Source organism: Microchirus variegatus (assembly GCF_963457635.1).
Source record: "Microchirus variegatus genome assembly, chromosome: 21".
In the NCBI taxonomy this organism is placed as follows: domain Eukaryota; kingdom Metazoa; phylum Chordata; class Actinopteri; order Pleuronectiformes; family Soleidae; genus Microchirus; species Microchirus variegatus.
The window spans coordinates 18123062-18138017 of NC_139822.1; the positions used below are offsets into that span (position 1 = coordinate 18123062).

General features: G+C 41.0%; 1 protein-coding gene across 1 annotated transcript in view; it reads left to right on the forward strand.

The window, feature by feature from the left end:
* The window catches only part of lrig1 (leucine-rich repeats and immunoglobulin-like domains 1), a 60182-nt gene that overhangs the window by 16699 nt on the left and 28527 nt on the right, over window positions 1–14956 (forward strand). Inside the window, exons 2-5 of the mRNA XM_083907495.1 lie at window positions 187–258; window positions 2847–2921; window positions 11716–11856; window positions 13142–13285. Coding sequence (XP_083763621.1) covers window positions 187–258; window positions 2847–2921; window positions 11716–11856; window positions 13142–13285 — 432 coding nt within the window. The remainder of the gene's footprint in view (window positions 1–186; window positions 259–2846; window positions 2922–11715; window positions 11857–13141; window positions 13286–14956) is intronic.

Genomic DNA, 14956 nt, shown 5'->3' on the forward strand with positions numbered 1-14956 from the left:
TCAAATGTGGGGGTGTCATCGATCACAAGCCATCAGAGCTACTGAATAACGTCTATTATAATAATAATAATAATAATAGAATAACAGAGTGAATTGCACTGTCCATGTTGTTTTGGCTGTTCATTAATCCCAGCTGTCTGATACTGTGGTTTTAATTTGAAGTGTTTTTGTTCTTTTCTTTCTTAGAAACCTGGGCTACAACAAGCTGACGACCATCAGCGTCGAAGCCTTGGCCAACCTGCCCAACCTGAAAGAACTGTAAGTAATCACGGCCGAATGGGGGAACACACTCGCACGAAAAACTCGTGGAAACGTTGGTTTTCTCACGCTAAAATGGTTCCGTGAAAAAACGCTTCATCTTCAGCTATCGGACCGAAAAACATAGTTTCTCTCCGAGTAAGTAAAGTCAGATTTGAAGCGTCTTCCTCCTCAGTTACGTCCGAAAGTACAAACAAAAGAGCCGATGATTCTGGCGGGGATGGCGCAACGATAACTGGCGACCAAACGCACACGGAAACGACAGAAATTTTTGCGTAGATTGAAAATGTAGCACGATGTTGTTGAGCTACAGTTAGTAATCTGTTAATTTCAGGTCTTCTTACTATGTTTTCTGTAAACACGGCACTGTTTCAAGGTCATAGGCGGGGGCTATGATACTGCGTATTGGTCGTATAGATGAATATATAAGGGTGATTTTCTTCCCTGTTTTCCAACTATAGCATTTTAGGACTCCCGAAACGCCAGTTATGTGCCGATAAAAAGCCATAACGATGCACAAGTTTTGCAGATTCTCCTAAACTAAGTTAAATTCACTTTCTTTTAGAGATGCAATGATGTTATCGGTCGATATTGGCTTTAAAATGTAGTATCAGATATCGACAAACACGCCAATATTCACCCCCGATATGACTGATATAACTAAAACTCTTTGACTTCTATGCAAATGTGTTGATTTCCCGACAGAAGAGACTTGGTGAGCAGTTGGAAAGACTCGGTTATTGCCTTAAAGCACGACCGATATATCGACAAAAGTCCCATATCGTGCATCCCTTCTTTATATCAGTTCAGTTAATTTGAAACAACTTCACTTGTTTCCAGGGGCGAACTAGAAGCTTCATAGACCTGAAAACAGTTAACACCAAACAAACGAAGTATATACTACGGCTTAAACTATGAAATTCCGATCCGGCTCCGCGATTTGTCAGCGGTGACTTTCATTTCATCAGTGATTTTCTCTCCGACCGTCGTCCACGGTCGCCGCTCGACTCGCTCGCAGCACTTTTGTGTGCGTTTCCTTGAACTCGGTCCAATTGAGAATAAAGTGGTGGTTTTCTATATTAAGCCTCCGCTTCCATCACCCGATACTGTGGCCAACGCTGGCCTTGTGAATATTTTATGCAGTGAGGAGAGGGGGCCGGGCTCCGTGTCACTCAGCACCAGCACATCACACACACACACACACACACTCGAGCTAACCGAGCGGTGACACACACCCTGGTGACATCGTCGGCAGGCCCCGGGGCCGGGCCGGGCCGGGCCGGGCCGAGCCAGTCATACACCCCTCGACATCTGTTTTACTCCCCCGTGCTATTCTGGGTGTTTTTAAAAGGATGACTTTGCCACTTGCTCTGCGGCCGACGTGACGAGTCGCGCTTGAAATCCTTTGATTTACACGAGGGGTTTTGATTGAGTGGAGCCCCGTGTGATCGGAGGGAGGCGGAGCTTGGCCACAAACGACTGCTGCAGCGGCTAGAGGTCGACTGATACGGGGGGGGATTTTGTTCCCACCCCAAAGGCTTGTTCCAATCTTTGGGAATCTGGGCAGAAAATGGCCAATGTATGATGTAGATTATTTACACCGCCGTTCAAAAGTTGGGGCTCACTTAGAAATGTCCTTATTTTTGAAGATAAAGCCCCTTTTTTTCAATGAATATAACATCAGAAATACACTCTATACATTGTTAATGTGGTAAACGACTATTCTAGCTGCAAACGTCTGGTTTTTAAAGGACATAGGTGTATAGAGGCCCATTTCCAGTGTTCTAATGGTACGTTGTGTTTGCTAATCGCGTTAGAAAACCCTTTAAAACTCTTGTGCAACGACCTTAGCACAGCTTAATTTTTTTAATTTTGAAAAAAAATCATTATTTCTAATCCTGTCCATGCCTTGACTATATTTTCTATTCATTTTGCAACTCTTTTGATGAATAAAAGTCTGACTTTTAATGGAAAACACAGCAAAAACTGTATAGGTGAGCCCAAAACTTTTGAACAGTAGTGTTTATCCTTTATTTGATGAACTATAACAGCTTAGTTTCATTGAATTAAACATTTTTTGAGCTAAACCCGTGGTCAGATTCTCCAATAATATACATGTCGTGCCTGAATAGCTGGAACTGCATGTTAAAGTGACAAAAAAAAAATGTTGTGATTAGCTAGATTGCATTGTTCCAAGTAGGGCTAGCAACTGGCGCTAATTTACTTAATCTGTTTGGTCGTCTGTTGACAATTTCCCAGTCGTTGGGTTCATTAAATGTGTAAAAGATGTCGATCGGTGTTTCCCCAAAACCTCAAAAATGACGATGATGATCTGCTCAAATGTCTTTGTTTTTTGTCCACAAACTCGGTGTTAATGATTTCTTTTGTCATATGGGTCAAAGAAACCCTAGAACTTGTTTTAATTATTTAGAAAAAAACACTAAAATAGTCATTTAGTAATGGCCGGTTTGCCGCGTGAACTCGCCGACCTTCCAAACAACCTGTCGTTCTCAACCGTGCGTTTCTTTGTGTTTTCCCCTCGGGACGCAGTTTCATTTTCTCTCTAACCTCCTTCTCTCTCCTCTCAGGCGACTGGACCACAATGAGCTGACCTCCATACCTGATTTAGGACCGGCCGCGTCCAAGATCGTATCGCTCTACCTGTGAGTATCAGCACATATACTGCTTAGCACAGTTCTGGAATTATCTGGCGCTCTGTCGCCATATTCTTAGGCCTCGGTGGCCTCTTTTGAAATGCTCTTGAAATAGTCTCTTGACACGTGTTGACAATGCGCACGCCCGCACATCTCGGCACTAATACGGCGTTCGTGTGAAGTTCTCGGTGGATGTGACCGGCGTGACGCAGAAACCCCCCTCCCTCCGACTCCACTTGAGCTTTCCTGGAGTAAGTGTAGAGTTCTTTCATGGCGGATTAGCGTGTGGTTTGGTAACTGACTAGTCATATTAGCCCAGCCGTGTGGCCGCGTCTACACTGAGCAGATCTGGCCGCTCAGGATGTCAGCTTGTATATAGTTCTGGCCTGGTGGCTCGCAGTTGTGGAGCGGCCCTGCGCTGGCATCTCGCTGGGGGGATTTTCTGCCCTATTTGGGGAAGAAGGGAATGTGCGCACATGTGGGGAATCTCAGGGTGAAAAAACTTCACTTCAGCACTGAGGCACATGGTGGTGCAGTGGCTAGCATAGGTGCTAGGGCTGGGAATCTTTTAGGTACCGCACTTAAACGATTATAAAGCGATTATAAAATTGCATGTTAATGCATGAATTGCCGTTAAATCGTCTTTACTTCCATTGGCGTTTATTAATTGAAAATTGGACCAAAATATTTCACAAAGAAACAAATCTACATCCGTTTTTTGGAGGATTCGTCGTCACTTGCGTCACTGTTTACCCTCCACCTCCAGGCGCTCACGTAACCTGTTGTTGTTTCCGAAGTATTTTAGTTTGGTTGGCTTTCGTCCAGTTCGCCAACGCAGGGTTCCCATGTGTCCTTGAAATCATTGAAAGTCACTGAAAGTGCTTGAATTTTTCGCAAGAAAGAAGTGAAGTTTGATATTTAGGTAAATGTCTCCGCCACCTACTGTTTCATGCCCTGCGTTGCGCGATGTACGCAGACGAGGCCTACGCAATGACTAGCGGTGTCCACTGTCTCTCTTTCTAGTCGTCGTTGACGTGACATTCCGCGCAGAACAACGCGCGAGTAAAGCTAAGCAAAGAGATGGCAAAATGACGACGAGATGCCTGGGAAATGAAACGTCCAAGATCCCTAAAAGGACAATCACTCGTCCCCAGATGCAGAACGTTCTGCAAACCAAATAAACGAGTACCTTTTAAGTCCAATTCTTTTGTTACTACGATGCTCGATGAAATTTAAAGGAATGTTTAAAGCCGAAAACAAACACCGTGCTACAACAACGGCAAAAAGGCGTTGACCAAAATAAGTAGCAGATGAAAATCAAACGGATGTAGCTGATATGAAGTTTTGATAAAATACCTCTGAACTTGGCAATGCCCATGTTTTCTGATATGGCATTAACACACATTTGGCACAGTGTTCCACCCTTTTTTCTTCCACACCTTGCTAGCATGCTAGCAGACTTCCTGCTAGTAAAAGTATGCAGCTGCTGTTTGTGTCGCTGGTCATCGTCATATCGTTTTCAGTGCTTAGCGTTGTGGGAGTCTCTGTGTGTGTGTGTGTGTGTGTGTGTGTGTGTGTGTGTGTGTGTCATCTGCCTGCTTCTCAGAATTCACCGTGATGCACTAATGTGGTCAGCGTTGTTTCTTGACACTGTGGGCAGATCATCGCAGGAGAGGAAATCTGAGGTTTTGAGTCAGCAACTGCGACAGCTGTCCGTTAAAAGAACAAGATGTTTTGAATTATGAAATTATTATTATTATTATTATTATTAATAATAATGTTGAATCGTTTATTTAATCTGCCTGGATTCAGCACAAACGTTGCCGTCGATACAGAGCAGATTGACGCTAACCTTTACTCGGACACGCCGTGCCAAGTCGCAGCCCCTCCAAATGATCGGGGTGTCTTTTTTTGGCCTGACTGGAAGCCTGTTGCTAAGGGGAAAGGCCTTCAGGCCCCCGATAGGAGTGGAGGCTCGGAGGGGAGGGGAGGGTCGGGGTCGGATCTCTACAAAGCCATGCAGCTGAAGCGAAAGGCCCTGCCCGAAGCACCAGCACCAGCAGCAGCAAAGGCAGCAGCTGCAGCTGTCAGTCACATGGCTTACAGTAAAATGGGTGACACCATGCGCGCAGGGGGGGGGGGGGGGGGGGGTGGAGGAAGGGGTGAGTAAATAGAAGAGATATGGGAGATGTGCAATACGTCCGATCAGGATGACTTTGCTGCTCGAAAGAGGAATGGTTAAGGAGAAGTTAGTCAGGGAGTGAGTTAGTGACGGTAAGAAAGGGAAGCAAGGGGTGAAACTCAGGTTAGGGTTATTCCAGTAAAAAGGCTCGCGAATGAGTTTATCATCATATCGGCTCTGAAATGCCGTTATTTTGAAATCTCAAAACGCCACCACCCTTGGGTTTTCCTGTATTCAACCAATACGCTACTTTGGGAAAACAATGATGTCATAATTTGACCTAGTCATCGTCGTCTTCCCTTTCGGCATGTCTGGTCTGTTCGCGTCGCGTTAACGTTTGCGGTAAACAAAAGTACGACAGCAAAAGTTACCCGCATGCTAACTAGCCTAGCAGCTAGCTGTATCCTCACAAATTTTAATGTCATGGGGAAAAAAAGGGCTAAAAACTGAAAAAAATTAAGAGTAAATTAAATTTTCAAACTTTTATTGCACTCTGATAACTGATGGATATTTTGTTCTGTGTTCATTTGGATCAGACCGAAGTCAAACCTGTCCATTTTGTCAATCATCCAAACCGCAATTAACCGACTCTAATATCCAAATCAAACGACTCTGCAGTTAATTAAATTCTGCACTGCCTCTTATACTCACTATTCGAGTCTTGTTTGCTTTTATTTCATGAAAGTGACAGTCGAGATGCACACATTGTCATTAAGAGTCATCACAATCGCAAAATCTGCCACAATTTTACCTTTTACTGCTCACAAAGACGCTTAAAACCACAATAAATGGGGGTTTTAAATGCATCTTTAATCATGTGGCATTCATGGCGAGTGTGTGTGTGTGTGTGTGTGTGTGTGTGTGTGTGTTCTTGGTAGAGGCAGCATGACAGAATGTAGGGCAGTGTTTCTGTGCCATTACTTGAAGAGAGTCTGGAATGTCATCTGACAACAAGTTTGTGTGTGAGACAGTGGTTTGAGCGCACACACACACACGCACACACACACAAAGAGTCTGTCTGCAGCCCCTCGTCGTCCCACAGTAAACTCTCCAAAAAAAAGAGCCTCATTCATTATAAAGTGGCTTCTTCTGTCTGAGTAGAAGTAAGTTGCTGACAGTGTTTGTGCTTCCTGAAGGAAATGGTAAAGTAATTAGCGTTAGCAGAACTTTAGGCATTCAATCACTTTCCTGGGATTCTTTACAGGCTTTTAAATTCAAGTTAATTGTAGGGAAAGGTAATGGAAAAACCAACCGCAGATGAAGCGTTTATCATATCGAGACTTAAATAAAGGAGTGGATTCTTGGCAAAGACGCAACAGGGGAGGCTTATTTATCTGTTTTTGTTGCAGGTTTTCAGTTCGGTAATTGTTCTCTTGCTCTCGCAGTTGCAGAGAGTTCACCGGCTGAGAGTTCTATCTAAATGTTTGTTGTATTTGTGTCCAAGTATAACAAATCTCATCCACACTATCGTCTTATTTTGTTATTCTTCACAGGAAAGAAAATGCTGCAAATCAGCTTCTTAAGACAGGTGCATAAAGAGAAAATAAGAATATATTCAGTCAACATGTGCTACTTTTATGTAGCTCACTGCGAAACTCTCCTAGCTACTTTTGATTAGCACACTGCGAAACTCTCCTAGCTACTTTTATTTAGCTCACTGCGAAAGTCTCCCAGCTACTTTTGATTAGCACACTGCGAAAGTCTCCGAACTACTATTATTTAGTGCACTGCGAAAGTCTCCTAGTTACTTTTATTTAGCTCACTGCGAAAGTATCCTAGCTACTTTTATTTAGCTCACTGCAAAAGTCTCCCAGCTACTTTTGATTAGCACACTGCGAAAGTCTCCGAACTACTATTATTTAGTGCACTGCGAAAGTCTCCTAGTTACTTTTATTTAGCTCACTGCGAAAGTATCCTAGCTACTTTTATTTAGCGCACTGCGAAACTCTCCAAGCTTCTTTTATTTAGCGCACTGCCAAAGTATCCTAGCTACTTTTGTTTAGCGCACTGCGAAACTCTCCAAGCTACTTTTATTTAGCGCGCTGCCAAAGTCTCCTAGCTACTTTTGATTAGCGCACTGCGAAACTCTCCAAGCTACTTTTATTTAGCGCACTGCGAAACTCTCCAAGCTACTTTTATTTAGCGCGCTGCCAAAGTCTCCCCTAGCTACTTTTATTTATCTTTTACACAGGCCTGTGTGTGGCGTTGTTACGCTGCCACAGTGTACAAACTCATAATTCACACAAGAAGAAGAAGTCAGTCAATGCAAGAGCAAAAAATAAAAAATAGGTGGAGCTACGTATGCTAGCATTGTTTTCACTCGATAGTTGCGTAATTGGTCGCGTGCATACGAAAATGCGAAAGGTTTTGTTTTGAGATTTTCTTTCTTTCTTTTCTTTTTCTAAAAGTAAAGTTTTAGTGTGAATAAAAAAGCAGATTTTCGGGCTCTTTCAGCGATCGGAATATTTGAACTAGCGCAAATTTTTATGCTGATTTATGTCGATTTTTCAAACTGGTTCCCCCCTTTACGGTCACCCTTGTCGGCCCTTTACCTATCGATATTGGAACCGCTAACCCTCAGGTTACAAGTTAAGTTTCCCTTCCGCTAGGCCAGGAGCTGCGCGGGATAAGAGTCGGATTAAACTCGGACTCTTCCTGAATCGTTCTATTTGCTCTTAAGTCATCGTTACAGCGCCACATACAGGCCTGGCATATAAACGACAGTGTTTAGAGTCGTTTGGCGGATGAAGACATTTGTCGTTTTGTTTACAGAAAACTTTGTGGCTAAACTTACGGTCACCCTCGTCGACCCTTTTACCTAGCGATATCCGAAACCGCTAACCGTCCGGCAAACGAGCTAAGTCCCCCGTTCCGCTAGGCCATGAGCTGCGCGGGATAAAAGCCGGATTAGACTCGCGGGCCCTTTTGGCGAGTCCTGCCGTCATCCCACACTCCCAGAATGCAACAGCAGGATGGCAACAAAAAGAGTTTAAAACACACACACACACACACACACACTGTGCTCAACATCAAAGAGGCCTCTTTAACACAGCTCTGGATTAGAAATCATTTGGCCCACTGGATCGTCGTGGATTTCCAAATAATTCTCCCCTTTTGTCCCCGCGCCGCCGGCTTCAAACAGGAAGGGGGCGGGGCCAAGTGTCGTGTACTTCATATATATATATATATATATACATCAAAAACAAAAGTGTCAGAAGGAGCCGCCGTGTCCGCGATAATCTGACGGCCAATGTGGGGGAATGAGATTTGGAATAAGAGGGTGACTTCAAAGAGCGCGTCTTTATCAGCGATGTCACTGCGCCGTATGATAATCAGATGTTATAAACGCTGCTATTGTGTGTGTGTGTGTGGACTTCAAACACACCGAGAGCAGAGGCTTTATCTGTGTGTGTGTGTGTGTGTGTGTGAGTGTGTGTGTGACACACAGCTGGGCTCAGACTGTGGGCGAGAGAGAGAGAGCGAGAGAGAGGGGAATTTAGTATGAGTGAGGGATGAAGAAGAAGAAGAAGAAGAAGAACGGGGGTGAGAGAAAGAGTGAGAGAGGTCAACCTCTCCCATCAGTTTGAGAATGATCTGTTTTTCCCAGCAAAGGTCACCAGCTGTTGACCCCGCCTCACCCCTCCCCTCCCTCCCCCTCCCTCCCTCCCCAATGCTCACTGTTGCCACTGTCTGTTGCTGTGGCCCTGTGTGTGCATTTGGTCATTGTGTGTGTGTGTGTGTGTGTGTGTGTGTGTGTGTGTGTGTGTGTGTGTGTTGGTTCATCCTTTCTGCCACTGTTTACTCAGGTGGGCCACTGTGGTGTGTGACCCCCCCCCCTCCTCATCCTCCTCCTCTTCCTCCTCTCAGACACCAATAAATGACCGTCTATATATGTGTGTGTGTGTGTTCTTGTACTTGCGGCATACTGAGGACCAGTGAGGGTTTCTAACCAACAAAGTGAGGACATTTTGTTTTCATTCAAATCACTTCCTTAGGTCGTAAACATGCTATACTCGTATACTCTGTTTTTAAACCGAGGACCTCGATTTGGTATAAAAACCCAGTTTTCCAGCCCAGGCGTTTCACACACGTTTTTGCTCTGGGGCTCCACCTGTAGACATTTTATGGTACTGCAACCAGTAGTTCTTCACAGATGTCATTCGTGAAGTAGAAATGTGTAATTGTGTTGATTTATAGAGTGGAAATCCTGGTCCTCAGTATGCAGCAAGTGCAAGAATGTGTGTGTGTGTGTGTGTGTCCATCTGCTGGAAGGAGGGACTGACCTTGTTTTGACAGGTTCGTCCGGTAGGACACACACACACACACACACACACACACACTAGGGGTTGCCAAAAAAAGCCCCCCCACCCCCATCCCCCAAAACAATCAATACACATATTGCTTATTTGTAACTGTATTGATAGAGGACGGTGTTATTTGATACAATAATCCATCATTTGTGTCTGAAAGTGCGATATTTTCTTATAATCCCAGCTTGAAGACCAGAAATCTTCAAAATCTGGAGTGAAAATATGGCGCCAAAAGTCACCAAAATCACAGAAAATAAAAAATATACAGATTTAAATAATGGTGGTTTTTTTGGAACCAGGTCAGACATCGCAAACATCGTGAGGTCATCGATGTTAGCATTTCTTATTTGGCGATAAATGTAGTATGGCGTAATTGTCTGGCTGTTGGTTTATAGAATTTTAACGTTGAGCTTTAATGAAGCAAACAAAACACCTAAGGCTACATCTGTGGTTGAAAAGTTGAGTTTTCGAGCATTTTTTTTTAAATTTTTTGACATTTTACGGACCTAGCATCGAGGAAATAATCGTTAGTTGCAGCCCTAGATACAATTAAAACAAAAATCATCTTAAAATCTCAAGTGAACAGTCGCCAAAATCTGACTTTGCTAGCGTGTAACTTTGTCCTTAAATTGCGAATAATCTTTCCCCTGAATCGTTCTAATTACCCTCTACGTCAGCGTCACAGCGCCTCACACAGGCCTGGCATATAAACTACATCGTTTTTTGCGTGGATGAAGACATTTGTTGTTTTGTTTACAGAAAACTTTTATATTATATTGTTATATGTTATATTTCCTGTCTGCAGTGAGAGGAAGTTTAATGACGTGAATTCCTACGAAACTGAGACACTTTAGTCCTGAGGGTTGTTTGTAAAGTTTTTTTTTTCTTTTTTCCTTTTTGTAATATCTCATCGTCTCCTTCAGGGAGTTCCTCTTGGACCGAGCAGAATAAACAGATTAGAATTCGGTAGTGGGACGTGAAGGTCGCAGTGACCTCGCAACAAAACACGATGACGGATGATGTCGATGAGTTTTCTTCTTGATGTTTTCTTGGTTCCTCGCTGCGTTTGATGTATTTTTTTGGGGATTTCCTTTAAAAACGAGTGATGTTCTTGATTCATCGAGGAGTTCTTTGGTCCTTTAAATCAGGGGTTCTCAAAGTTTTGATACCTGAGGGCCAATTTAGGAACCCAACATTGGACTGAGGGCCGCCAAAGGAAAAAAAAAACAGAAATAAATCCCATTTGTAATCATTTTAATGACCAGATTGCAGTTCCACCGTTTAGCATTAAGTAATATAAGCTTTAATATAATAACGCTTTATAATTTATTGGGTAATTACCCAGTATTTTGGCCATTGTTCTTACCTTCTAATTACAGGTTTATACCAAGTAACACATTTCTGTTACCATATATTTACTGGGTAAATAGCTAGTAATTGGGGGCTGTAGCTACCTGCTTATTACCAGCTTATAACACAATAATACACTAAAATTCACCATATAATAATAATAATAATAATAATAATAATGCATTATATTTAAGGCGCCTTTCAAGACAGTCAAGGTCGCGGTACAACAACAAAAATAAATAAATAATAATAAAAAAAAAAACATATAGAAACATAGATAAGTAAGGATAGGTAAATAGCCAGTATTTTTGTTTACACTTATTGGTCTGTATCCAGTAATGTCCAATAAACATTTAACAAGCTTAGTAGCTCCTGGATTAAAACTATCAACTGTAATTCATTGCGGGGCCGCCAGAAATGTTTCTGCGGGCCGCCATTGGCCCCCGGGCCGCACTTTGAGAACCAATGCTTTAAACGGTCCTTTAATGGTTAAAAGAAACGATAAATATTAACAAATACCTTTGATTAATGATATTAAAAAAAAAAAAAAAAAAAAGGTTAGCTATTGATTTAGTATTTAATTAATTATTAAACACTAATTAATCTCTTTTCCTGGAAACCAGCCCAGGTGTTCCTGCTTATCCTTCTTCTTCTTTTTTTTAATCCCTGGTTGATTAAGCGAGGTCCTTGAGAATTTACACAGCGCTCTACTTCATTCCATGACACTCCGGTCCCCCCCCCCCCAAAAAAGACCTTTAAGTGGCTCTGGTCGATCACAGAGGCTCCGTCCATGTAATAAATGTCAGGACTGAGCTCCGTGGAGGAGCACAGGTGTCCTCGGCATTGTTTAAAGAAGCCAAGCTCTTCTCTTGTTTGGAAGCTCTCAAAGCTCACATTTTGTGTGTCGGGTGAAGACAAACAAAGCTAATGACTACTTTTGTGTCTTTTAATTTTGTTCCAGACATCACAATAAGATCCGAAGCATTGACGGCAGGCGGACCAGAGAGCTGGTGTCTGTGGAGACACTGGATCTGAGCAACAATGACATCACCGAGCTGAGGGGCCACAGCTTCCCTCCTGCTGGACTACAGATCAGAGACCTGTAAGTGTGTTTTTAACACTCACTTCACCAATAACACTAAGGTTAAACCCAGGTTTAAACTGATTTAATTATATTAAATAAGGTTTAAATATAGTTTAATGATATTAAATAAGGTTTAAGTAGGTTAATGATATTAAAAAAGTTTTAAATGTAGTTTAATGATATTAAATAAGGTTTAAAGTAGTTTAATGATATTAACAAAAGGTTTAATGATTTTAAAAAAAAGGTTTAAACGTAGTTTAATAATGTTTGAAAAAGGTTTAAAGTAGTTAAATGATATAAAAAAAGGTTTAAATTAGTTTAATGATATTAAAAAAGGTTTAAATGTCGTATAATGATATTAAATAAGGTTTAAATGACGTTTAATGATATTAAATGAGATTTACCGTAAAATTAATTATATTAAATAAGGTGTAAAGTAGTTTAATGATATTAAATAAGGTTTAAAGTAGTTTAATGATATTAAATAAGGTGTAAAGTAGACTTTAATCATATTAAATAAGGTTTAAATTAGTTTAATGATATTAAGAAAAGGTTTAAACTTAGTTTATTGATATTAAAAAAGGTTTTAAGTAGTTTAATGATATTAGAAAAGGTTTAAATATAGTTAAATGATATTAAATTAGGTTGAAAGTAGTTTAATGATATTAAAAAGGTTTAAACTTGGTTTAATGATATTTAAAAAGGTTTAAACGTAGTTTAATGATATTAAAAAGGTTTAAATGTAGTTTAATGATGTCAAAACAGGTTTACACATAGATTAATGATATCAAATAAGGTTTAAACATAGTTTAATGATATAAAAAAGGGTTTAAATGTAGTTTAATGATATAAAAAAGAGTTTAAATGTAGTTGAATGATATCAAAACAGGTTTACACATAGATTAATGATATCAAAAAAGGTTTAAACCTGAGTTTAAACAGGTGTTTGACAAGTGGTAATGTTTTTTAATCAGCATTCATTCTTAAATCAAATGAATTATATATTTTTTTTATATTCTGCTTTGGCAGTTTAATATTTGCTTATTTGCAAATGACGCATTTTTCGTTTTCAGAAACATGCTCAGGCACTAAAACTTGTTTACTTACATTAAAAAGCAATAAAAATTATTTAAATGAATTTGGTATACCCACAAGCTGTGAGTAACAAGTGGCATACAACACAAAATATGAATTAAAGAGACAAAATTGTGGAAATAAGACTACAGCCATTGATATCAGCTGAAAAGACCCACATCTGTGGTGTGGTACGACGTCACAATGTGCTGCTGTCGCCTTCGTTCAGGTTCCTCAACAACAACAAGATCAACGCACTGGAGCTGGGAGCTCTGGACCACCTGGGCTCCACTCTCCAGGTCCTGAGACTGAGCCGGAACCGCATCAGCCAGATCCCCGTCAGAGCCTTCCAGCTCCCGAGACTCACCCAGCTGTGAGTCACCGCTGTGCTGTGCTTTAAAAAAATGAAACAAACTTCTTTAACAGAACCGGAAAGAATTAAGAGTTTAAATGAAAACGAGGAGGCGTTCGTATGTATGTGTGTGTGAGTGTGTTGGATGATATCAGTGTGAGCTGTACCTCCAGGGGTGGATATGGTCTGACTGGGCAAACACCCGAGTCGCGTTATTCCTGATTTATTGCCGTCTTCCATATCCCCCAAAGTGGTTTGTTCTTTCTCCACACTGTGCTCCATTATCTCCGTCAAACTTCCCTGCAGCGTTAGCAGAGAGAGGTCTAAACCCATTTGTAGATCAACGCCTCCATTCTGCCTCGGAGTGAAGGGACCGGGCGTAATGGGAGTCCCGGTTTCCCCCCCCCCCTCCAGGTGCCTTTTGTTGGCCAGGTGGCCTCAGTGACACTGTATCTATCTGCACATGCTGGTGGTTGATGCACGGCAACACAAAAGGGACCTGCGTGGATGTTTATCTTTGCCAACCCGGGGGCTTTTGTGGCCTACACTCACACACACACACACACACATACCTCAAGTTCAGATTAGGCGTGGGACAGCGGCTGAATGTTCTGTTACGACAGTCGTGACCCAAATAAATGTAATAATTTTGCGAAAATACTAAAAAAAATGTGTTTGTAGGGGCAGAAGCGGTTATTTTAGTGAAATATCAGTCTGCTCTTTGGCTCATATCTTTTGTTTTTCTTATCTAAACAACGTCAAAGTAGGAAGTGCACACACTGGTGCCTTCAGTAAGCCACGTGCCAAGTTTGAAGCCTGTCGAGCAAACTGTTTGGCACTTATTCCATACTTTTCTCGCATTTATAGATGAATTAAGTTACAAAAAAAGCGTTACAAAATGTTTTAATGTAACAAAAACATGTCGCTAATATGAGTGGATATCGCGTACGTTAGCATGAATATTACAAAATGTTTTAATGTAACAAAAACATGGCACTAAAATGAGTGGATATCGCGTACGTAAGCATGAATATTACAAAATGTTTTAATGTAACAAAAACGTGTCGCTAATATTAGCGGATATCGCGTACGTTAGCGTGAATGTTACAAAATGTTTTAATGTAACAAAAACATGACGCTAATATTAGCGGATATCGCGTACGTTAGCATGAATATTACAAAATGTTTTAATGTAACAAAAACATGGCACTAAAATGAGTGGATATCGCGTACGTTAGCATGAATATTACAAAATGTTTTAATGTAACAAAAACGTGTCGCTAATATTAGCGGATATCGCGTACGTTAGCATGAATATTATAAAAATGTTTTAATGTAACAAAAACATTTAGCTAATATTAGCGTATATCGCGTACGTTAACATGAATGTTACAAAGTGTTTTAATGTAACAAAAACATTTTGCTTATATTAGCGAATATCGCGTGTGTTAGCGTGAATATTACAAAAAAGTTTTAATGTAACAAAAACATGACGCTAATATTAGTGGATATCGCGTACGTTAGCATGAATATTACAAAATATTTTAATGTAACAAAAACATGACGCTAATATTAGCGGATGTCGCGTACGTTAGCATGAATATTACAAAATATTTTAATGTAACAAAAACATGACGCTAATATTAGCGGATGTCGCGTACGTTAGCAAGAATGTTACAAAATGTCGTCATT